Source organism: Morone saxatilis, unplaced genomic scaffold, assembly GCF_004916995.1.
Source record: "Morone saxatilis isolate NCDOM2014 unplaced genomic scaffold, NCSU_SB_2.0 Contig11, whole genome shotgun sequence".
In the NCBI taxonomy this organism is placed as follows: Eukaryota; Metazoa; Chordata; class Actinopteri; family Moronidae; genus Morone; species Morone saxatilis.
This window is the reverse complement of record NW_023339663.1, coordinates 19620325-19645852: the sequence shown is the minus strand read 5'-3', so window position 1 is coordinate 19645852 and position 25528 is coordinate 19620325. Positions and strand designations below refer to the sequence as shown.

At 39.1% G+C, this 25528-nt stretch overlaps 1 protein-coding gene across 2 annotated transcripts in view; it reads right to left on the bottom strand.

Annotated features, from left to right (window-relative positions):
• Window positions 1-25528, bottom strand: part of LOC118321290 (MAM domain-containing glycosylphosphatidylinositol anchor protein 1) — a 165663-nt gene that overhangs the window by 43951 nt on the left and 96184 nt on the right. For both annotated transcript variants that reach the window (XM_035652559.1, XM_035652560.1), the window contains exons 5-9: window positions 19261-19457; window positions 17277-17409; window positions 6557-6826; window positions 4135-4464; window positions 2105-2404 (exon numbers count right to left, since the gene is read on the bottom strand). In XM_035652559.1, the coding sequence (XP_035508452.1) occupies window positions 2105-2404; window positions 4135-4464; window positions 6557-6826; window positions 17277-17409; window positions 19261-19457 (1230 nt within the window). The remainder of the gene's footprint in view (window positions 1-2104; window positions 2405-4134; window positions 4465-6556; window positions 6827-17276; window positions 17410-19260; window positions 19458-25528) is intronic.

The window sequence follows — 25528 nt, the reverse complement described above, 5'->3', positions numbered from 1 at the left end:
CTCTCTCTCTATCTCTCTCTTTCAGTCCTGCTCATGTATCTGTGTCATCTCTCTGTTCCTTTCTCTGTCCAGAGTGGGGTGGCCACCTGGTCCATTAATCAGACTTGGCCAGTGTGGACAGCAGAGCTCACACAGTGTTGCCCTTCCGCCCCGCCTGCATTAGCAAACCCTGTAAATCCTTTTTGAAGAGCAGGAGAAGAGAGGACAGGAGAGGAGAGGAGAGGAGACAGATTTGGGTGTGTTTTTATCAAATGTGTATCAAGTGTGTATCAAGTGTGAATGGGAAAGTGGTCCTACTTTCGGACAAACACATAGTTGGTTCTGCTTTTAAGCTTTTGTTAATTTTGCTTGATTGGTAACAAAGAAAGTTAATATGGCAAGAAATATAAGATCAGGGCTAAAATATCTTTATCCAGACGGATTGATTTTCCTTAAGAAATTTGATACACTGCATCAGTCCTATGGTTAAAAGTAGGACCATAGTCGTTCTGAGAATTTGGATTCGAAAAATAAACATTCCCTTGTTGAAATGCTTGATGAATACAGCCACCTTTTAATTTTCCCTCTCCTTTTGAGACATTTTTAATGTGTTTTAGATGCACTGTACTTGTTTTTTGTATCCTAGTGTTTTTTTAATAGCTTGTACATTTCACTTTACATATAACTTTGATTAGTAGCGTTTTAACTTGACCTTGTACACAGGGCACACTGGGAGTGTGCTGAAAGGTTTAAATTGAATACTGAATTCCTGTTAACATAAATTTACTGAATTAAATTGAGCACTTACCAATACAGTGACACATTGCTGTGCAAGCTTTACCAATGCAGTACATTAGCGACTCACCTAATAACACTTTAAACTAGTGAACTTTTACTAGTGAATGTTGTTATTTAAGTTAAGTTTGGTTTTATGATTAATGTGGTTGGGTTTTTTGTGTGGCTTTTTCTAATTAAGTTATTAAACACTATGCAGTTTTTGTTTGTTCATTGGTTTTACCCATTGGTGCCAATAAGCTACATGAATAACAACACTCACACTGTTGGTAACAACTTCTATATGGTGTGCAGATTTTGCCCACCGGGTGTGCCACTATTATATTCGTAACCCCCTGCTACCCATACATATGCTGTTTTTAAAGTTTTAAAAGCAATTGTTTTTTGTTCTAAAATAAGGAACAGTAATAGAAAGATGGAAACACTGTTAAAACCCACAACTGCACAGCATGCACATGCAGCTTTGGGTGACAAGTGATTTTGAGGATGCCTAAAGCATGTTTAAATTAGTTGATAGTTTCCAGAGAAATCACAATAAAATCATTATTTCTATTATCTATTCCTTTCTTAAAGCCCATCCTACAGGACCTTTATGACAGACCCCACTGGAGTGCTCCTAAAGGGGAAAGGGTAGGTTTAGCAAAAACAACTTTTAAGCTGTAGAGATGTGTCCTCATTTGATTTTTACTCTCTGTTTTTTTACACTGTTTAGATTACCATACATTTCCTTTTTTTCTTTAGGTACATAGTGTATGCCATTATTGAGGGTGGGGGAAAAGAAACATGCAGTGTTTTAATGCATCACTGATATTTCTATAGCAACAAAGAAAGACTTGTTATGGCCTATGGATGTCAATGCAAAGATAACACCGGGTACCTTTTACACTTTCATTGGGTTGGCTGATGACTACCAAACATTTTCCCTCTGGGACAACTATTGTTAAGGGTAATAACCTCTATATAGCTATAATGTTTACACTTTACAATTGTATTTTATATATATTCTATATGTATATATATTCTAGTTCTGAAGTTGTTTTCATTTTCATTTCTAATTCATTTTTCTTTGTTCTGCTGACACTACTACCAGTATTGCAGTTTGCTGCTACCGTTGCCCAGGGATCATTAAAGTTTCATATTATCCTGTCTTATGTTAGTAGTAAGCAAGATTCAGCAATGAAAGCAGTCATAACCATTCTGGACTTATTTACACCAAACTGCGCTGCAGAAGTACTCTCAACAAGTACCCCCAAGGGCTTCTGCTGCTACAGTGGTGCTGCATATTGTTTCAGCTGAATCCTCAGGTTAATATAATCTTATCCACACTTACACTGCACATTGAGCTGGACCTGTGCCTCTCTGCGTTTGATGTTAAGCCCATTGTATGGAGCAGTCTGGCACCGGTACAGCCCCATCATGTCTCGGCTGACGTTCTTTAGCCTCAAGCGGCCATCAGGTGTCTCCACCATGGTCTTCCCTCCTGGCATCAGCAGGTCCTTTTCTGTCCGTGACCAGAGTATAGGTGGGCGTGGTTTGCCATCTACCACCAAGCACACCAGCTCAGCATTACCTCCCTCTCGCACACTGACCAGCTGACCTCCTGGTGGAACTGACAGCACTGGAGGAGAAACTGGAGGCAAGGGCAGAGACAAAGGAGAAGGAATAGTAAGAACAGATGCAAGTTTTAGTCTCCTACTTACTACACAAACTAAAACGAACATAGATAATGTATTTCAAAAGTACAAGTTTTCTATACAATGATACAACCTGCGGCAATACAGGAAAACAACCGTCATACAATTTTAATAACAATAACAAAAACACAAAAGGAAAATTGGATATATTTTAGCTTGTAAATATCTACTATAAAAGTAGACCACAATACCATTGCAATACTATTTTTAAAATATAAATACATTTGTATGCAAGCTAAATAAAAACCTTGAGGAAAGTTTTAAGAGATATTCAGTTTCTTTCACTTTCATCTTTCTAAATTGTGTGTGGAAATGAATAAATACACAAGACAAGTATAATAGAATTCAGGAGGTGGACATGATTTAAAAATTACAGATGGTTTAAACAGAGAAACTGAGACAGATGGAGAATAAAAAGGTATGAAAGAAACATTTACAAGGCAAATTTTATTGGACAATCACACAGTTTCAATGCAACATAGGAACATTAAAAAAGATTACTGCTCAGTGTTAAGTGCTAATGTTATGGTTAACCACACATGAGAATGCACATTAAAACACACACATAGTTCCACAGACACATATTTATACACCACTATAATTATCTGCGTTGCACCAACCAAGCAACAAGGGAATAAGGTTCATACAGAGACAGAAAAAGGGGAAAGCAATAGATATTGTCTGAAGAAAAGTATTTTGGTTGTCACTTTTTGTTCAAAATCCTAACTACCAGGATACTAGCAGGGTAGCCCACCTGGAAGAGCATGCACCCCATATAGGTAGTGTAGTAGACAGATGTCTGCTGTCACCACTATTCTCTTTCCCCCCTCTTTTCAGTCCATCTTCATCTGCCCTATCAAAATAAAGGCATAAAAAGCCCCAAAAATAACTTTAAAAGAACAAAATAAACAATAACTACTACCTAACTAAAAAAAAAGAAAACAAAAAATATATTTGATCTGTAATTATCCGTTTAAATGAATGTAACTGTGTGTGTGCACTCTCCATCTGACCCTTCCCATTCCATGTTTCTCAGTAAACTTCAGTAACTCTTGCTCTGTTTGCTGACACAAAATGGAAAAAACTAGCCATGTGTCAGCCTACAGTATAATGTATACATTATGGCCTGTATACATTATGCATATACTGTATGTAGAGTGCACCACAGTTAGAAGAAAAGGTGTGAAGAGAGGAGATAGTCTAGGAGGATGGGGGGAAATGTGTGAAAGATACCATCAAGATGAAAGACTGAGCAGTTAATCAATAAAGGCTGAAATGGCCAGGAAAATAACTTTTTCAGGAGAGGCTTTCCTAAAACAATTTGACACCTAATGTGTTTTTAAGATACAGTCAGCTCGAATAATAAATTGTTTTCTTAAAGTAACAGCATTTGACTAACTGCTAACCATTATATTTGCCACCACATAGACTGGTGATGCTGCTGATCATCAGTTACATATATACATATATTTACAGCCCATTGGGACATTTGGATTTGTTATTGCTTGTTAGTTTAAATACAGAAAAATGTATAGACGCAACAAGGTATTTTTTTTTCTTTTGACAGCATGTGTTAGCTATTTCACTCTAACTGACAGTTGCTTAGAAAGTCATGGAAATTTGTTTCAGTCTGACAGAGATATGAAATAAAAAAGGAAAATCTCACCACTGTTCTGAGAGATGTTGACATCAACGCGAAGCTCTGGCACCCTGCTTCCTGGAAAGTTTGCTACACAGCTGTAAGTAGCCAAGTCTCTGAACTTCATGTCCACAATCTCCAAGCTACTTGTGCCAGGTGCCATGTCTGGGTCGCTGCGCAGCAGGATAAGGCTATCCGAGTTGAAGACAGGTGCACCATTCTTATACCAGGTGTAGTTGACCTTGTCCTGTGGGGTGGCGTCAACGTGGCACGACAGCTTGAGATCCCGACCCATTTGGATGGTCTCACTGTCCTTGTTGGAGTCTGGTGTAATCTGGAAGGTCAGGTTGCTCATTGCTGTGTGTGGTGGTAGCAGGGTAAAGAGAAAGTGAGAAGAAAGGGTTAAGTAGATGGTACAATATGGTATGAGGTAAGCTGTGGTGATGTCCTAAAAACAATGAATGGGGGACTGACGTCACCAGTAAAATATTGTAAATGCTTACTAATAAATGACTGGGGAAAGACCCAAAGGCACTGAAGAATTAAAACACCTTTTTGTTGGGACATTTTCTTTTTTTGCAAAATGTGTGAATGAAGGGTGTTGTGCCATCATGGCAAAAAATTAAACACACTCTTAACAGGTACAAAAGTGTCTTCCCACCTTCTTAATAGAAAAATAAATGTCCTGGTAACTCTAGCCTTGTGTAGCACTGAAGCTAGCGTAAAATCCTAACTGAGGTTTATTAATATCTCAACCTTTATTTTGAAATTCTACTTTGGCAGCACATATTCATGTAGCCTATGTCATGCCAATTACATTTGTTAAAGTTTGTCAAATATAAATGAAATTTAAATTTGACAAAAGAGATTGAAATTAAGTTTTAGGAATGACATCAAAAATAATTGGCATAGTAGTGTGATTGAGGGAGAAGGAGAGAGTAAAAAAAGCAATTAAAATCTTTTTTAAGTGGATGGAGGAAGGGGAAGATGGCTAATACAGAATGGTATATGAGTTTGCGACATAGTGTGTGAGGCATAAGGAGGGGGCAGAATGACAGAAAGAAACCAAAGGAAAAAGGAAATTGAAGAAGAAAGAAAGCAAGGAAGAGGAAGAAGCAAATTGTGAAGGAGGGAGAGACAAAAGGAAGCAAGATAGAGAATAAAATAACAGTGGGATAAAGAGGAGGGGGGTGGAAACAAAATCAAGGACAAAGAGTAACTCTCACACTGTCACATTTAATTTTCAGTTTCAAAGGCTGCGTTTCCCCAACAGATTTCCATATTGAATACAAAACAGCTCTCTGTTTCCCCACCAAGGGGAGAGACAGGCGGCGAGGAGGAGAGAGGAGCGTGATTTAAACTCCTTTCGAGCTTGTTAACAAGATGCTTGGGTGGAGCCATGGAAGTGGAGCAGTGACCATATGGTTAACATGATCCTGCAACTTTACCTGGTTAGTGTGGAAACAATGTTGTGTGTGTGTGTGTGTGTGTGTGTGTGTGTATGTGATGTGGGAGCCTGGGGCTGTGTGTGCATCAGTGTGCATGTGCAAGTGTGTCACCTATACCTGCAGACTCCTATATCGATGCACTGACTGAACACGTGTGTGTGTGTGTGTGTTTTTTTGTGTGTGTTTCCTTCTTGCCACCTGTGCTGGTGTGGCGATGCGTTCAGGCCCATTAAGCTAACAGGAGAAACCCAACCAGCATACGTTCTCTACAGTGTTAACTAACAGGAGAGACTGTCGCTAATTGCTTCCACTCCAGTCTAACTAATTGGAGTGAATAAAGATGATTAAAGGGGCTAAAAATAGCCGGAGGGGAGGGAAAATGGAAGGCTTCTGTTTTAACAGCAGGGGAAAAGAGAAAAAGAGCAATACTTAACCCACCTATTCTGACAAGCTTCACATCAGCTTTCTGTAATGATGGATCAACTTCTCACATGTCACACACCACACAGACACATTCTGTACATGCACAGATGTATATATTTGCACACTAAGGCTAGAAACGGCTGGACAAATAGTACTTTGAAATTGAAAAAACATTATGTTTAATCAAATACTTTTAATTATAATTATGTAGTGGTAGGTGTCTTTCTCTGTGTGTGTGTGTGTGTGTGTGTGTGTGTATTTGCTTTGTCAAAAACAATGTTTCAAAAATCTGAGTGCGCTTTTACAATCTGTACTTTTAACCTTAAAAAAACAAACAAACGTGGTATTTATAAAAAATAAATAAATGAATAAAAAATTGCACCCATTATTTCTAGTTTCAAAGCTGACGCTAAATTAGGACCCTAAATTGTTGGTGGATGAACACATTATGTCTACACCCAAACCAGCAGCAAAAAGAATGGACACACATACATACTATTAACCTCAAAACATATTCACCAAAAAATCTCCCACCTCCTGTCCCTCTGTCATCTGGAAACACACACACACACACTTACTCCTGACAACAAGATTGACGTTCTTGCGAGCAGGGTTCCCCACATTGTTGACAGCCGTGCAGTTGTAGAACCCCGCGTCGGCCGGTGTGACGGCCCGCAAAATCAGCGTTGGCCCTCGAACTTGGGCGCTAAGGGGAAGGGGCCCGGGGTAACGCGACCACGTCACAGAGGGGAGGGGGAAACCTGCAGTCACCTCACAGGTTAAGAGCACATCCTGCCCGGGATCCACCACCACCGTGTCGTTAACTGACAGCCGGATCATTGGAGGAGCTGGAGGGAGACATGGGAGGGAGAGAGAAAAAAGGATTATAAGTGCAAATCTCTTTCTCTGTGGTTTATAGATGTTTACTCCTACATGTCGTAGGAGATGTTAACTGTCTCTCTGCACCTGTAATACAGAGATTCAAATACAGGTTTCCCCAGTTGGATTGCTGGTTGGTTATAGGATTCTGCATGATCACATTATTTAAGTGAGAATGAGAGTATGTGTAACAGTATGTTTATGTATGTGTTAATACCCAAGCCACTGGTTTTCTATTTCATCAGCAAGTTTTATATATATATATATATATATATATATATACTTGGTATCCAACTCAATCCTTGTGGAAGTAAAAATCAGGAAAACTGTGGTACTCAAGAATCAGACATACGCAGGTATAAATACATGTTGAGCAGCAATGAACTCCCAAATGCTCAGAGCCAGTTATGGATATTTCAAAGGAAGGGATAACAGTTGTCTATGGAGGATCAGCACTTTAAATCCCTAGACACAGTCAAGACCTGACCTCCAACCAAATCAGTACACAGCAGCCGTTTTTTTTTCATAATTTTCCTCTGACTGCAAATATGATGTATTTGTTTCTCACAGATTGTGTGTGTGTTGTGATGGAATTTCCAGCCTTTTCTCAATATACACTCATCAGTAAACCAATGGTAATTCATGTCCCTGCTCCCCTGCTCTTATATCAGTCGCATCTCTTTCCAAGCCACTGTGTCATTTTCTAATGACTGACCTAACAGGAAAAGAACAGGATGACCCAAAATGAGATTGGCTGGAGCCCAGAAGTTTCAAAATACAGAAAAGGGCAGAGCAGTGGGAGCGAGGGGCGCACACACTGCCCAGTGCAGTACTGAACTGACAAGGAAGGAGAGAATAAAAGACAGAAGTGAAGCAAGAGAGGGGAAACAACAAAAAATATATTAATCATCTAAGAGGAGGTCTGGGTAGAGGGAGGAAAGAAAAACACCCACAGTGACAGTGACACCAGTATGTACACACTCATAATCGGCTCACACAGACTGTGTAATTACCAAATACAGGATGAAATTAAATGCAGAGTTATTTTGATACTTGAATTCTCATAAAGGAGCTTAATGCTCATACTGTCTGTAAACCAGGAAACCCACTGATATACAGTACAGTGCATAAATACATACAGTATAAGAAAGTTACTCTGAAAAAGAACAGAGGCATTGCCATTTTAAGCTTTTGGTATTACTTTTAAACCACCACCAGGAGCTGATGTCGCGCATTAGACAGATGATGGCACAGGTCTTGTGCTTGTATTTGTACTTGTACAAACGGGAAAGTTTTATTTTGTTAATAAAAAGTTCACCGATTCTAATGTGTGGAAGCCAGTATATACATATATTTGTAAAAGAGTTCTGATTGCCATTTATCCATTCGTGTAAGGTTAGTGACACACTATACAAGCTAGTGCTAAAAACACTGTATATCATTCCTCCACCCAAAACAACACAGACTGAATGAGTTGCTTAACATTCCAGTTTCATAGGTGTCTGGCTGAGTTCAGTTACTCAGTTACACCGGTACCAAACAAGACAGGTAGTCATTTTTGCAGTTGGATGCTTAATGGTCCAAAAATCTATATCTTTACACTGAGATGAAGTCAAGTGAATATATGTAATGTGAAAGGGATTTCTAGTGACAATCCGATAGAAAATGACAAGCCGCCTCTGCTGCTCAATGGGTTGTGTTATTATTAGCCTCTTTGAGCTCCTTGTTTCAGTTTTAGTTATATCTATATGCCTATTGTATGGTTCCATCTCACTGCTCCTATCAAGTCAATTTCCAGCAACAGTAGTCAGCTGTTTTCAGAAAACAAGCACTGTTAAAACCATTATATGTTGTGGGTGCTGTTAAAAACCTCTTTGTAAAACAAGGATCTCTATACAGTATGTGGTCAATATTGTTTTATATGGAACATCAAACAGACATCCCTGCTGCCTAATGATGGTGAAAACCCTGTTCCATGTGATTATACTTTCTAGTTCGATGTAAAACCAACTACTTTTTAAAGCATTCAAAATGCTCCACATCACATAGGTGGCAATCCTATCTGCAACATCATGTAATGGGTTTTTGCATATCTTGCCACAGGGTGTAAAAAGGGTGACAGGAGGGTAATGTTGAGAGAAATGAGCTTGTGACCAAAATGTCACCTGTTTAAATCCCTCGAGTAGCTACAAAAATCTTTTTGGTGGAGGAATATATAAAGGTTTCCTCCTTCCTCATCAGCTACAGTAAAGACACCCTGGGGCAAAACAGTCAAGCCCCAGTTTCTCCACTGGAGCTGCTTCACTGGCCACGAGTTACTAATCTGTGGTTGTACTGTAGAGCTCTTTGTGTATGTGTATGTAACTCTACTTCTCTCTGAAAGTATTTGGCTAAGTCATAGTGAAAAAACAAGAAAAGAAAAACATGGTCATTCTGTTCTGTTTAAAATGTGCTTAGTCAACGTGCCACTTTGAATTATGTTTCTTTATTAAGATGCCATGTCACATGGGATGATAATATTTGCTTTCCATAGCAGTGTAAAACCTCATGCAACTCTATATTGTTTAGCATATGGAGGCATAATGACGCCTTACTCTGTTACGATAAACTTGTTAAACAGCCTTTTCCCAATTATTCTGTATAGTAATTCATTGGCTTCATAATACTCCTTGTTTGTAAAATGTATCTTGCGAAACACACAAACAAACAGACACACACACACACACATACACACACACAATAAAGAGCTGGAGCTACAGTGGTACACACCTACTTTATTTGCCTTGGTGAATTCATTTAATTCAATGGATGAAAAAATATGAAATAGGCTTATAATCTCTAATAGGTTTAGACGCTCGTAGAAAATCAACAAATCCAACCTCAGAGTCAGAGCCAGGTGAGCTTACAGCAACCCGAGTAAAGAATTATCTGTAGCAAAAAGTGCCATCTGTCATTTGGACCAGTCACCTTTTTTCATTAGCCGATATAGCACCTGGCAAAATAAAAGATCCTTGACAATATTGTACACTTCCATGCCATCTCTTGTTGTAGAAATGAAGTTGGTGCTTTTCACTACTGACCCTGTAATACAGTAATTCAGGTTTTGCTTTTTTCCATTACAGCAGTCACTAACTGTGTATTATTGTGGGTCCTGACAGATATTGAGTTGTGGGTTTTATAAAGATTTAGTCCCTAGTCTGAAGGTCTATCCTTCATGAAAACAGAGACATTATCCATCTACAAATGTTTTTGAAACAGCAACTTTCAGTTTGATAATCCAGAATCTTTATCAGAAACACTGATGTGTGTGTATATTCCTATAAGAAGGAACATTTTGAAGAAATGACATACATTTGCCTTATCAACATTTATGTTTATATTCTTCTTATTGTGGATCAATGCATGATTGAATGTTTAATGGTAATATACAACTCATGCTTATAATTTATAAGCTATTGTGATTATTATCCTAAAAAGGACTGTACTGTCAAAACATCTGTGGCTCATTTTTAATAAATGATCAAACTACTAACACTCAGTGTGATATTTCTCTCCTGCCTTAGTATTTAAATTAGCTGTAAAACAATTAAAAAAAAACATTTGGTATCAAGCTAATGAAAAGTCCAAAACTGTACTGTAATAAATATATTTTCATAAAATTATGATCCAGTGAGTGTTAATCGTATTCACTTCTACTTGCAATGCCATCATCAACATTAGTACATTCAGTTGATGATGGATTATAAATTAATGCAATGGTAAACACTGAGGTTCCCTTGAGCAAGTCAATTGAGCCCCACACTGGGATGTGAGTTGCTCAGACTGTGGTTGTACTGGGCAGTTTGCAGGTGTAAGGTGTGTTATTCCAGAACTTGAAGAGCAATTTGTGTTCATTGAACCTACCTCATATTCATTAAAAGGTAAAAAAAAAAAAATCATGTTACATCATGCATTAGTTATGCATTATTTAAGCATGGATGTGTTTTAGAAAATGTTACCATTTTATGTTAATTTTTTAAACAAGACATTTGTTTACCATGTAACACACTTGATCTGTTGAACAGCGTTTTTAATATTAATATTTGAGCATTTGAGTATACTCCTGACAACTCTCTTTTAAATGGGCACTAGAGGACAAGGACGAGGAGAATCCAGGCTTTTATCGACCTGAGAGAGTTAATCCTCAGTGAAAGACCGACCCCACAGAGTACTGGAAGCAATTCATTCCTCTAATAGACTTTATGCAGTACATCCTCTCATCTAATCTCTTTTTTAACAGATTGCAATCGGCGTAATGAAAGAGGTGCACAGAGGCTCAGCAAACTAGTTTACAGATGCATGTTTCTAATACAAGAATGTGCCCAATGCTGCACGCACACACACACACACATACACACATACGCACGCACGCACACTCACAGGCATGTACTCCCTTAAATAGGTGACAAAATTGTGCATGCAAAAACACACACTAATGGGATATCTTTTCAGCTAACTTGCCTGGTGATGGCTCTCAGGCTGACAAGAAATTTCACTGGCGTAACAACGGCAATCAGCACATAAATAGCACTGTCCACTTTCATTGTATCAAATCAAAACAAAACACTAGGAAAGTAAACCCCTGTAGGCCAAAAGAGCTTTCTAAGTATTAAACGACCCTCTGTGGAAACTGTTTTTCTTCATTATTTGTCTGTTTGTTAAATAACAGTACAGCATCAGCTCCAATGGGGATATATTGCAGCAAAGGCTTACACAGGCATTTTAAGGTCCAGTAATTAGGGAAAGTATGCATACTTCTCATGTGGTTTTTATTTGAGTGCACTGGTGTCCTACATGAATTCTACATGAAAAAGCTGTGCAATTTAACACAGACTCTAACTTAGCTATAGGTAAATGTTAAAGTGTAACAAACAAATAAACAACTAAATAAATTTGAACAATGAAAAAAGTAGTGGAGTGGAGATCGGAGAGAAATTCTGGGAAGAAGCAAAAGAAAAATAGGAGAGAACACTGTATGTGAAGCAAGGGGGAGGAACTGAGGATTTGAGAATTATAGCTTCAATTTCCTGGGGATGCGTGGGTGACGGTAACGGTGGGATCAGCCAGCACTCTTCCCAAAGTAATGGGATTTATGTGCAGCACAGCGGTTTACAACCAGGTAACAAATGCCTCTCTCTTCCACGCTCACACTTGTTTCTCACTCCCTCTCTCCTTTTTTTCTCTGTCAGTTTGTCACCTCTGTATCTTCAATATCTCTGTCTTTACCTTCCCTCGTCTCTGTCTCTACACCTGGTTCGCATTCTCGCAGCATGTTTTGTTCACTACATTCTCTCTATCACTTGCTTTCTCTCTCACTTCCACGCTGCATTACCTGTTTCAGATTTGCACGATTTAATTCATCTATGCGGTAAAGGCAGATGAGTTATTGGTGGGAAATCAGCTGGAAATAAAAAAGCTTAAAGGGTTTAGATAGAGGTGGATGCTGACAGGTGCGGTATATGTTTTGTACCCTGGAACAGTCGCTGTCACCATTCCATCAGTCAAAAGAAATGGTGAGGCGACAGGTTGGCCTAGGGGTTTGGAGGCCGAATAGCAACCAAAACATTTCTGTTGATCCTTGCAAGGAAGAGGAAATGTTCCAGGTGTGATTTGGAAAGTGGAGGATTGCTGGTTATTACCTTAATACACACAGACATAATACCCTGAAGCAAGGTGAGGAGGTGAACCCCAAAAGTGCACTAAACTGTGACCGGCCCTATACTCTGACCTTAAGGTATTTATTTAGAAATGACATGTAGTTGATTTCCATTTATCATTGTTGAATTTATTAGTAACACCTGGCACCTATCCAAGACATAATGTCTACTATGAAAACTGAGAGAATACTGGGAAAAGAAAATCGGAGAGGAATCCAGAAACAAAATGTGTGCACCTATAATTCTATTTGTGCAAATTCTTTGCTCTGTGTATGTAAATACTGAGCCATTATAATGAGTGTGTCTGTGTGTACGTCCATAGTGGATGTGTAGTATCAGTGTGTGTATGTTATCTGAATGTACGTATGTGCATATCAGCTACCCTTAAAGGACTTGGAAGCAATTACTAAATCTGCAAATATACACTGTAACAGGATGAAAGAAGCTGCAGAGCTGCTTGATTATGCATTTTAGGTACGCAAAAAGTATTTTTAGGTCAGTACAGGTTGAAATATTTTACTAGAAGCCAGGACTTGGATTGCAGTTTAAAAAGTTTAAAGATGCAGAATGTGTCGTAATTGGTCTCTTTAATTTGTACAGTGCAGCTCGTGGTTATAAATATGTGTAAGTCTGTGAGTGTGAAGTACTGCAGAGAGGCTGCATGCTCACTTGTATAGTTAAAGTAATATGTTTTAAAACTGGAAAGGTCAAATGCAGAGGACACTGAAACTGAAATTGTGAGATTCTTAAAGCCCCTTCCAGTGACACAAAAAAATGATCAAAGCAGCCTTACAAGCAAATTGATTCTCGCCAGTGGTGTGGCTATATATCCCCACCCTGATCCCCTGACTGGACTGGATCTGACACTGGTGGAGAAAGTTGAGTAACTGAACAGTGTAATAATTCCTGTGGGAGGCCTTTAACCTACATCCATAAAGCCTAGACACACATGATCTGTTGGTTAAATATCTAAACCTCAAAAATAGAAACAACTAGTTTGCATTTATGGGATGAACAAACAACATCTTTAAATAAATTAGAGCTTTTAGATTATTTTAAATGTCTTTCCTCTTGGATCTCTCATTTTTTCATTATTTTTTGTGATTCGCTGTCTCCCCCATGACCCCTCTCAGACATGGATTAGAGCCTTACATAAAACTGACCGCACAGATGCAGTACATTGTCCCACCACAGAGATTTTACAGTACTAAGGGTTATTGCAGATTGCCAATTGATCCTCAACTTTTCAAGGGGGAATTCATACGAAATAGGCTTTGTCACCTATTGATCTCATCATATATATTGCACACTTGTACGACTGTCATATTATTGTGAAGGTATATTGTAGTAAGAGTTACAGTAATCAATAAAAGACTGAATCAACTCTCCCATCGTTCAGATTTACTGGCTGACTCAGTTCTCTCAAAGGTTCTAAACTGCTTTAAATCAGGGTGTGTGTGTGTGTGTTTCTTCTGTATTTAGGGAATTTTGGGCTAATGCACATGTTTTTAGCTTCAAATGAAGGTAAAATAAATGATTGCCCTGTCATCTTTCTCTCTGTTCCATAGTTAAACTTGCAAGCATCATATTACAAAAATAGCTGGCCACTATGTGCAGGGGTTATGGTTGATGATGGTATTACGTTTAATTTTTTTTTTCATTCCACCACATTTCCAGGCCTTGTTACATTACCCCCCTCCCGCGTCCACCCCTGTACTCCACCACTTTAAATAACATGACAAGCTCCAGGAGGATTGCCCCCGTGTTCTCTTTATGAGAGGCAGGGGAAGAGGATTTGGCCGCTGTCAGCAGTTACTGGAGGGCAGAAGCCCCATACTCAAATCCCAGGTTGGGATTATGATATAAAAATCAATCAATCCCCTTGTCCCAGAGCGGTGAATCAGCGGTGATGGCGTGACCTAGTTGGATGGATCTAATCTAAGCAGTGACTGACGCCACAAGGACAAAAGGGAGCTCAGTGGGGAATAACAAAATACGCTCATTAGACAAATAATATAGAGGATAAAAAACAAAAGCAGCAACTTGGTGTTTGTTTTCCTTTTTGGAAATCTCTATGTCCGTCTGTCTAGTTCCCTCCCTCTCTCTGCCCTCTGTGTATCTATTTCATCTCTGTTCTTAAGCTCTTTCTTTTTGGTGTTTCCCCGTATGCCACTCTTGTCTTGTTATTTGAGATGTGAGTCTAGAGATGTGATTTTCTAAGATAACATCATTAGGTTTACACTTGTCTGAAAAGTATTTGTCTCCTGTAACTGGATTTATTTAAAACCTTGTAGTACTTTATTTCCACTGTGTCTCTTTATCTATTCAAATTATCTGTGTATTCAGGTTAGGGTTAGGGTTAACTTATCTTTTACTAAAGCCTATCATTGTGAATAATTATTTTTAAGAAGAATTTATGAGCAATTACAATAATAATAATATTATTAGTAATATTAGCATTAAAAAATTTCAGGTGTAGCAACCGACCATTAGAATGAAATTAATTGGGGTTCTTTACAGTATTGAATACAGTTATATGGACTGCAAGTACAAGACTTGAAATGTGTGTAAGCAACTGAGAAAAAACTGTAAATATCTCCAACAAACACAAAAACACACACTAAGCAGTGTGTTTTCCGTCACTCTGTGAGGCAGCGAGGTCCAGACAGATTGGCTATTCTGGCAAGTCTCTGAGCCCGTATGCCAGCACCAGGCAGACTCTTGTGTTTCTGTGTGTAGCTGTGTGTGTGTGCGTCTGTGGGGGTGTGTATCTTGACTGAGCTGTGGGGATACAATTGATCTCAGCCACAGGAGTCCAAGAGAGAAGGAGAGGAAGACAGACGGAATGAGAGTGAAGAACACCCATCACATACAGCTTAAACAACTATTTGTTTTCCTTTTTCTACCTGTTGCTTAGGAACAACACTTTTTGTGAGTGTTTTACAAACAAATTTACCAGTGAGGCAAAGAATTAGCTCACTGGCACAAAGGATAGTTTAGTCTTACACCTTTTTATTATTTAAAATATATATACATTCAGAAACATTCATGTGTTACGCTTAAATCAGAACCTCAGACAGATCTTTCTGTATCTGTCTGCATCCACTTCTTTCTCGTGCTCACTCTTTCACATGGAAGCCAAACTGTGTTTCCTCTCCTCTTAACTTTATCACAGAGTTTGTACTTTGAGGGGTTTTTTTTTATCTTCCCCACCTTCAGTTTACTTTAGAAGACTCCTAGGGAACTTTATCTCTTATCTGAAAGAGGCCTTATTGCTCAATTGATAACCTCTTCTTCAGTTCAAAGTCTGTAAATAAAAAAGTTAAAGTATAAAGTCATAGACACTTGTGGCCATCATAAAAAATGTAGGAAAAAACTCTTTATAGTGCGTGACTGTTACACAGAGGAAACATCAAAGCAGTTCAAAAACATAGCTTGCTTGCTGTCTAAGCATTTCAGTTTTTGGATGCATAGATGCACGAGATATAATGTCTTAATTTAAAACATGTTAATTACTGAGCTTTAAAGGTAAGTAAGTGGATTTTGTTTAGAGACCGGCTAGTTGCCTCCACCTGTTCTAACTCTGGGCAAGAAAGTGAAATTCCCAAAATGTCAAATTATTGCTTTAAGGGAATATTAATCTTTGATTTTAACAACCAGTTTGGTTGGAAAGAAGCTATGTTTTGGGAAAAAGGCTCCAGTAACCGCAATCATTATAACTTATGTATCCACATTTTCACTGCACATCTATTCAAGCCCTCTGACCGTGAGAAAGACTGGATTAAGACCAGAAGCCCTGAAGCCTCTTATCTTCAAATGGCTCTTGAGCATGCAGAAAACAAGCGTGTTTCATTAAATTTCACAACAAGGACGTTCCAAATTAAAACACTCACACTACAGAAAGGAATTAAATAGAACTGATAATGGGTTTGGAAAAACACTTAAAACGCTATAAAGCATGTAATTGTCTTGCAAGATTTACCAACACACATTCAGGGTGGCTGGCATTTAGAAAATGAGGCAAGAAGAAAGGGAAAGGAGAAGAGAAAAGAAACACAATAGAAAAAATAATAAAAAAGCACTTCATGAGCATGGGGCTTTCCCTTGTGGTGTATCAGTCTGACCGTAACAAACCTGACAGGGTTGTCAACGGCAACATTGTCCTAAGTAACAGAGTTGCCAGGTGATGGCGTGCAGATGGACAGAGGAGTGTAGAGTGAATTGGAGATAACAGAGAGTGTGACAACTGAATTACAGCTGACGGCCCAGACATCAGCTCTCAGCAAGAGAAAAACAAGACACATAGACAATATGGCACACTGGGAGGCAGACGAGGAGATAAAGAGACTGAAAGCAAATCTGAGTGGTAAGTCAAAGGGCAGAGGAAAAACCCATGGAAAGAAAGGAAAGGAAGACACAAGGAGACAGACAGAGAAATTAAAGGAAGTGAGAAAATGAGTGGATGAAAGGAGAATGCTAGTTCCTGCACAAGACAGGAGACGTTTTAACAATGAGAGAAAGAGACGGAGAGCAAGAGATTCCTGAGCCAAGAAACAACGAGCCTGCAGAGAAAAGTCAGATGAGATGGGTGAGTCGAAAAAGAGAAAGAAAGTGCAAAAAGTCAAAGTGATAAAATTGATAGCAGAGGAACAGACCTTGGCTTTGTGAAGGCATGTATAAATGTCTGGGCACAGACAAGCATTCCTACAATCAAAAAACCTACTTGTGGCATTTGTGAGCCTGAAGGTGACCGACTTATCTTCGATGTTGCACACATTGCGGACGGACACCTGGCATGTGTAATCAGCAAAGTCCTTGGGCCTCAGGTTTTTCAGCTTCAGCACCTTGGTCTCCCCCTAGATGGGACGAAACATGACAGCGTCATGCTAAAATATCACATTCTTAAAAACAAAATCTTTTATGTGGTTAAACTGAAGGACACACATAACATTGCATCAATGAGAAATCTCTGAGCTTTTTATTCTAGTCTTTTCTAAACTGGGTTGTAATCTTATGTAAAAATCACTTCAATTTTTGATGAGCCGCAGTGTGATAAACAAGGTCAAAATACACTGAGATGAACACACACATGCACACACAGTGTGTTTGTGTATCTGACATGCCCTGATTATCAAGCATCTCAGATCTACATATAGAGTAATATGAGTAACATGAATTTCAAATGGCTTTTCACGAGACCATTACGAAAATGAAACTGATCTGATTGTCAGCAGAAAAACAAAAAATAAATCCCTCTATCCTCTCCCTGACGATTCATAAAACAATGTCTCTTACTCTAGTAGCTTTCTCTGGGCCTCTCATGTACACATACGCTCTCTCTTGGACACACAGATCACACATCTCCTTCAACATCACTGGTGATTTTTCAGATCAAGACTTTGCATCTGATACTGTCTAACTATCTGTCTGCTGTAGTAGGTGATGGGCTAACAGTGTCTTAGGCAGCCCTGGGAGGAGCTCTGCTGGTCGGTTAATTGAACTCAAGGGGCTCTGCTCTGTGGCAGACTGATGCTCTGGTAAGTGGAAAAAAAGGGAGCAGTTGTGCTAATGCAACAATTGTGCACTCAGATTGGGAGATCAGGCTTGGGGACTGTTTATTTTTGTTATTTGGTAACTTACTGGCTGGTCAAGAAGCTGGATGATGGATCTGGTGAAAACTGATGAAAAGTTATCAAGAACAAGCATTATTTTTAACTTAAAGGGTAACTTACCCTTAACAATTTTTTGAATTTGGTTTAGTATTGACCAGCTGCGACATAATGGGAAATTGCGAACCGTCAATGTACATTCACTAAAAGTGCTCGTTTTACCACTGATAGGCTCAGGCTCTTATGTTATTAAGTCTGACCATTATGGAAAGGACCCTACAGAGATTAATCCATTTCTTACACTTTTTTGTTTTTGAAAGGCTACAAAAATTGACATCACCCTCCAAAGTCTTCAAATTCGGAGTATCACACTTTGTAGAGCCCCATGCACACCACTTTGACAGACCTGCCGGGCCGAGTTAAAGCTATTGAACAATCGCTGTTCGGGGGAGGAGTTTCGTGAACGGTCAATTAGATTCCTGTGACCCTGGAGTACCAATGTCACAACCATAGTGCTTTAATAAGCCAATCTGGCTGAAAACTAAAGGGGATAGAGGGTTTGCAGTCAGGGCCCTGAGGCTCGGGAACGATCTGCCTGAGGAAATCAGGTCGGCTGAGTCAGTGGTCTCCTTTAAGTCCCTTCTTAAATCATACTTATCAGAGAGCCTATCCTGATTTAACTTGTGTTTTAATTTTCTTCAAACTGTCTTCTATTTCCTTAAAAATGTTTTTCTTTTCCTATTCTTGCCTTTTTCTACACTATATTGGTTCTTATACACCAAATAGTTTTTTTTAATCTGTTTTCTTTAAAAACCTTTTTATTTTGCTGCCTTTGTGAAGCACTTTGTAATGTGGACTTTGATAAGTGCACCATGAATAAAGAATATTATTATTTGACAATGTTCATGTGAACACTGATTGTTAGACATAAATAGTGAAAAAAACTAGATAAAAGCAAGAGCGAGAGATTTAGACTTTCTCAAAAGTGAAGTTTAGTGGGAAGGATTTTATGAGGCACTTCCTAAAGAGACTAGCAGAAAGCGAGGAGTGACTGCACACCTGGCAGTGTGTCTGTGCTGTGTATGTGTTCATGTGTACCTGAGTGTAAAGTGGTTCGTAGATGTCCACCCCATTGTCCTTGCTCTGTTCAATGAGCATGTTCCCACGTTTCCAGATGAATCGTGCAGGAGGGTTGGAGTTGACGGTGCAGCGAAGGAACACCGTCTTCTCCTGGTAGTAACTGCCACGCACATCGCTGATGGTCTGGTGCACCGTCAGAACTGGTGTGTCAAGGTCTGCAAAACACAGTAAAGGAACAAAAAAATTAATAAAAACACTAAGATTTAGATATTGTTGCCAGTAGAAAAATATTGGTTATAACGCCCCAGAAGCTTGTTCATTGAGGCCTTATTGTGCCACACACAAAATGAACAGCAAAGGAAACAAGATACAGTATTAAAAGCACAAATTCTTCAGAGTATGTTTAGTTAAAATAACCTCTAGTTTGTATGATATTGTTGTCTTTTCTGTGCAAAACACTGGCAATATTATGTGTGGCAGGGATGGGATTTGGTAACTGGGACACACTGTAAATAAGGGCAAAAAAGTGTTGTTTGTTGGCTGAAATGCCCACCCAAACCGACCCAAACTGTCCAAACAACTGCCTATTGATCAGAGCTTCTAACGAGTACAAATGTCCAAACAATCTGTGCGTTTTGCCATTTCCCTCTCTTGCTGTGACTCTTTCACACGCTAGATTTATATATTTTTTCTGTCCTTTTTATCTCTCCCCCCCTTGCCTCATATCCCTGTGCATTTCCTTCATGGGAATGTCAGCTCCCTTTTCCTCCAGTGGATGGGATTTCAGCTGCTGTCATGAGCATGGAGGCTGCTCCCCCCTGGTTTCTGCCATCTCTCCAAAACTCACTGCCACTTTCACTCCTCATCACCATCCCTCCCTCTCTATCCCCTCCTCCTCGCTCCTTGCCTCTATATCTTACAGGGCAGAGTTGTGTGTGTGTGTGTAATCCCGATTATTTGCAGCCTAATTGGACTGTTGCGGACTTCAAATATCATGGAAACAATTTCTGCAGGGCTACCAGGGTAGCCTTTTCCTCCCTTGAAATTTTACATGTCTCCTCTCCTCTCACCTCCTCTTTTCTAGCCTCTGCCCCCATCCCTCACTCCATTTCTCCTGCATCAAACTTGCTTTACCATATCAGGAAGGTATGGTGCAAGCTATGGAAATGAGGTGAGATTGTGTCGCTACTATGTTCCTTGACACCATCAGTTGTGAGTGTAGAACGGCCCATGTGATGGAGGACAGAGGGATATATTTGTATGTAATGTATCTTTTTTTGCTGAGATTTTTGAGAGTGCTGTTGAAAAGGGCACAGCTGCCACAAGAGTGCTGTGTCACACACACAGGCACGTGCACATGTTTGCACACACTCACTCACATCTGGACCTAAATATAAGTGTGTGCAGCCTTAGCATAGCGCCAGAGCACTTTGGTGGTTTCAAGGTTAGCGCTCCGGGAAAATATTGGCACATAAACACACAGACCCAGCTGCAAAAAAAAAAAATCAGGAATTGCATGAGACTACAGCTTTCTTTTTGGTAAGTCACAGGTTACGGAAAGATTTATCAATTCATTGGATGTGATGTAACCATCTTGCATGTTTTGAAGCTGGGTACAGTATGCAGAAACCTTGTCTGAATGTCATGGGAAAATACGGTGAGTCAGAATGGGTGTGACTCTGAAACTGTAACTACAGATGCTCCATCAAATCCTCTTCGCAATAATTTACCAACAAAAAGTCAAAGCAGAGTTTTTAAAATGTGTAACATAACATTTCTATATTTCTATGATTTGACCTGCATAACTGCTTTGACATCCACCGACTTAAAGGATTGTCTTTATTTAGTGTTACTTTATTAACAAAATGATGGTTGTGGAAAATGAGCTGACATTAATTGTGTTTATAACCAGTTTAGTTAAAATAACATTTGAAAGCATTTGAAAAGATACAATTTCAGCTTTATATACTGTCTGACCTGGCTAAGCTTCTTACTCTAATGCAGTGAATTATTTTTGTGACTCTGTTATTTGAGATTTTCTCAGTGATTCAGTTCTGCGCTCTGTGAAGTGCTCACCTGTTTTCATCCCTTTCATCTCCCCGTGGACACCCTCATTTATTAAAGGACAACCCACAGTTTGGGACAAAAGGCCCAGCAGGAAACTAGACAGCAAGGTTCCACCAGCCTCCCTAAAAGCCTCTGCCAGCAACAGGCCATCAAACCTGGGCAGCTATCAAAGATATCTGCCTCTTGGTTCTGCCATGTGTGCATGTGTGTGTGAAAGAGATCTGGCAAAAGAGCAAGCACCTTTGTATTCTTCAATTTGTGAAAAAAAGTGTACGCATAATGTGTTTGTATTTGTCCAAGACTGGCGCAGGATTTCTGTATGATTTTCACAGATGATTTGCAGCGCAGGGGGAATCCATAGCTGACTAATGCCATGGTAGTGTGTGTGTGTGAGTGAGTGTCAGAGAGTGAGAGAATTTGGCTATCTGCTGTCATTTTGTCTGTTTTGTGACACTATGAATGTGGTGAATGTGGAGAGAGTGGAAAGTGACAGATTGACACAGACAGACTCAGATGCAGACAAGCAGATTCTCAGAACATCACAAAACTGTAAATGGACAAACACTGTAGAGTCACTCAGAGGTCCACATTGTATGATCATATACAGCCAAGATGATTCTGACAGCATAAATAGCACATTCATAGAAAACATAGTTCACATTTGGTATATTGCAGTGCCAAAAAAGAAAACAACTAACATTAAACAATCATCCTGCCAGAAAACAGTATTTTTCTGCCTTTTTTTCCACACATGGTGTTGCTTTTATAATCCAAGCTCCCAGGGTGAGTCTAACTTTACTCAGTTTGGGCCCTTAAGTAAATAGAGACACAAGATGAATCTGCAAGTGTACAGAAATACAATATGAAACTTTAATGAAGCTTCTGATTTCCCCAAAGTCCTGCCTTTGCACACAACTAAGATCAATTGCACTGCACTGCTTTTGTTAGCCACAGCTTTTAATGTACATCTACGCTTCCAAATTTCAAGCCGCACTGGGGTTCTGGCATTGTTTTCCGCTTAGACACCACACAGTGGTGCTGACACAAAGACATTTTAGTTCTCCCTTAGACTGTGGCCCTTAGCTTGGACAAATACATGTGGATAAAGCAGGAGATTAAGTATCTTATATAAAGTTAATACTATGTGATTAAAAACTGCCTTCTCCAGCCCAGCTGTACTGTAATCAGAATATCTAATTATTTCTGATTTATGTCTGTCCTCCAAGACAAGCCTTTGCATGTTTATTCTGGATTATATCCTGTTTTAAAAACTGTTGATTTGGGGTATTAAGTGGACCAATTTGTCTTTGAATTAAAAAACACAAATGCTACTTTTCTTACATGCTAAATTTTCAATGAATAAAAATTGGGATTTAATGATGTTTGTTTTGTGTTGTTTTTACCTCAAAGTACTTTACTTTTTGGGCATTTGTGCTTTATTGTATAGTTGTCTGCATTGGGAGAGACTGGAAAGACATGGGACTAAAATAATAGTGACACAATATTAAAACAGAAAACAAAGTTTAAAACTGAATTCCAATCTGCAACGTCACAGTTATAGAATTAATTCTTGGATACAATCCATGGATATTATTTTTAAACATGAACTCAAGGAACAGAAACAGAGAGCAGATAGAACAGGAAAACTGTAATATATAAACTGTAAAACTGCCACTTTATCTGCTGTTGTTTTAGCTCTTTGACATTTACATAATGACAAACACCTCAGTTAAAATCACACTTCATGAATACATTCAACTTCACTTCATTTAAAAAGTTTTGAAAAAGAAAATAAGGAAAAAAGCATATCTCTGGCACACCTTATCTGGTTGACAAAAATTAATTCAAGAGGGGCAATTCAACACTTTGTGTCATACAGTCTTGATCAGGCAACCAGATCAGTTAGACCAGCTGCCAGCTAATGAAATTCCTTTATCATTAGAAAAAAAAACTGTCAAGTATTTTACTTCTATTTGTTCAGAATATTCTCACGTCCCAGTTCGTCTCAATTATATTAAGAGCTGATGCAGGAAACCCTCTTAAACACCAGCATGTGCTTTAATATCACCAACTTGTATTCCTCCTGTATTCCTTGTATTAGGCACAGTACAATTTTGGTCAGGTAAGCCAATCATGTTTGGTCTTGAAAATATTTTTTTGTGTTTGTTGTTTTAATACAAATTTCAGGGAAAACTAACTAGCAGAAAGAAGCAACACTGTACAGACTTTGTTTGCTTGTTATCCGGATTAATTGGATTATCAGAAATGTGATCACAATTATAAATGCTGTACATATAGTGACGCTGCTAGCAAATGCAATAAACCAAGAGAGAACTCTTGGCAGCCTTTTTTTCTGTATTAAGAGTTTCTTTGGCATTTTAAAATGGTTTCATACCCTGCTTCAAACCTCTTGGACCTGCACCATAGGTTAAATCTTGAGTGACAGTGTGGAAGAAATAAAACAAGGCAGTGATCTAATATTACAGATCTAACAGTTGTGTGCATGTACAGTATATTTTATAGCATGTTGCATGCCATCAGTTCTTCACAATCACACCTCACAAAGAGTAGCCATGGCAATGATGGAAACAGAGATTTACTCAGAAGAAATCCATCTGAACGGTCAGGGATGACCGAGAGTGTTTTTGTAACAAGTTGACCTCTGCTGGGTGCTTTCCCCTGCAGGAGGACGCCCTGGACTCCAAATCCTCTTTGATTTCCAATAACATGTCCTGTACTCTAATAGCTCTCTACGAGTGGACGGCCATTAGGGGACCAAAGAGAAGATGACAGATTCAATTGAGTGTGAGCGTGCAGTGGAGGAGAATAAGGTGTGGTGTGGTGTGGTGTGTATGGATGGTTGAGTGAGGGGATGTGATTATGTGAGTAAGGATAGCTATGTTTAGTATCTACTGCACAATATAAACATAGTGTTGTCCCTATTAATCAGAACCATATTTCACTGAAGGTCACTGCAGAATATATTATGAGTTTGCTGAATAATAAGTGGGAAGTAAGTATGTAAGAAAAATAAAAAGAGAGGGACACACTGTATTCATGCTAAACAGATGTGATATAAAGGACTTTTCTAGTGCTAGATGCTGCTGAATTGGACACTGGGCACAAGGCTGATCAAGTTGAAACACTTACAATGTGGAGTTTCTTTTGCAAAACCATAAAGAGTTTTGACCCTCAATTGCTGCCTGCTCTATTTGCGGTCCTTGCTGTTGACGTTTTCACGAAATTGGACCACAAGAAATAACAAGACTAAGGGTACATGCCAATTCCCTTATTTGATCGTTCCTGTCTCCTTGTTTGACCCGGAAAACATTCCGGTCCATCATCATGAAGGCCACTCCAATGCCCTCATTTCTGCTCTGAGGAGACATGAACGAGGATATACGACACCAGCCTTCATGGAAGTCTTTTATCAGACCAAACACCTGTTTATTGCAAATCTGTTAGTGATTGGATGCTACAGCTGATTGGACTGATCTGATAGTCACTGTGATAACGTCACTGATAACATCACTGCAGTGTCATACAGAAGTGGACAGACAGCACCAACTGAAGAAAGATTTGAGATTGTATTTGTTTTCAGATTCACCATATAGTTAAAATAATAATGTATAATGGATATTATCACTGTGTATCTATAATGTGATGTGAGATATATTTGCATCCTTTTTACTTTGTCTCAAATAACAACCCACTGACACTAATTAATCATTTTAGAAAACATCTGAGCACAGTATAAATACAGGCTGCAGGTTTTTAATATATGTGAAGATAATTGACATTCAAACATGCAGCTGCACTGACAATGGTAATTGTCTTTGGTGCTGGGGAAAATACAAACTCCAAACAATTAAAAGTTGCTATAGGACAAAATGACAAACTGACAGCTGATCCAGCTGTGCTGTCACCATCAGAAACAGACATCACTTTAGGAGACGGTTCAGTAGAAACAATGTCTCATATCTATTAAGACGTGTTTCCTCAACTCCCCCCTCCTTGTAACTTTTCCTTGCATCATGAGAGAAAAACATGGATTCGTGAGAAAAACATGGATTCATCTGAAGGAATTGTGATGTACGCTAAGAGTCAGTACAGTCACACTAGTGGGAGAGTGTGTGCGTGAGTGGCTCAAGGCCACAAATGTCAACCTCATAGTCGTGTTAGAGGAAAACTCAGGGGGTCATCAAAGTCTGTAGGATTC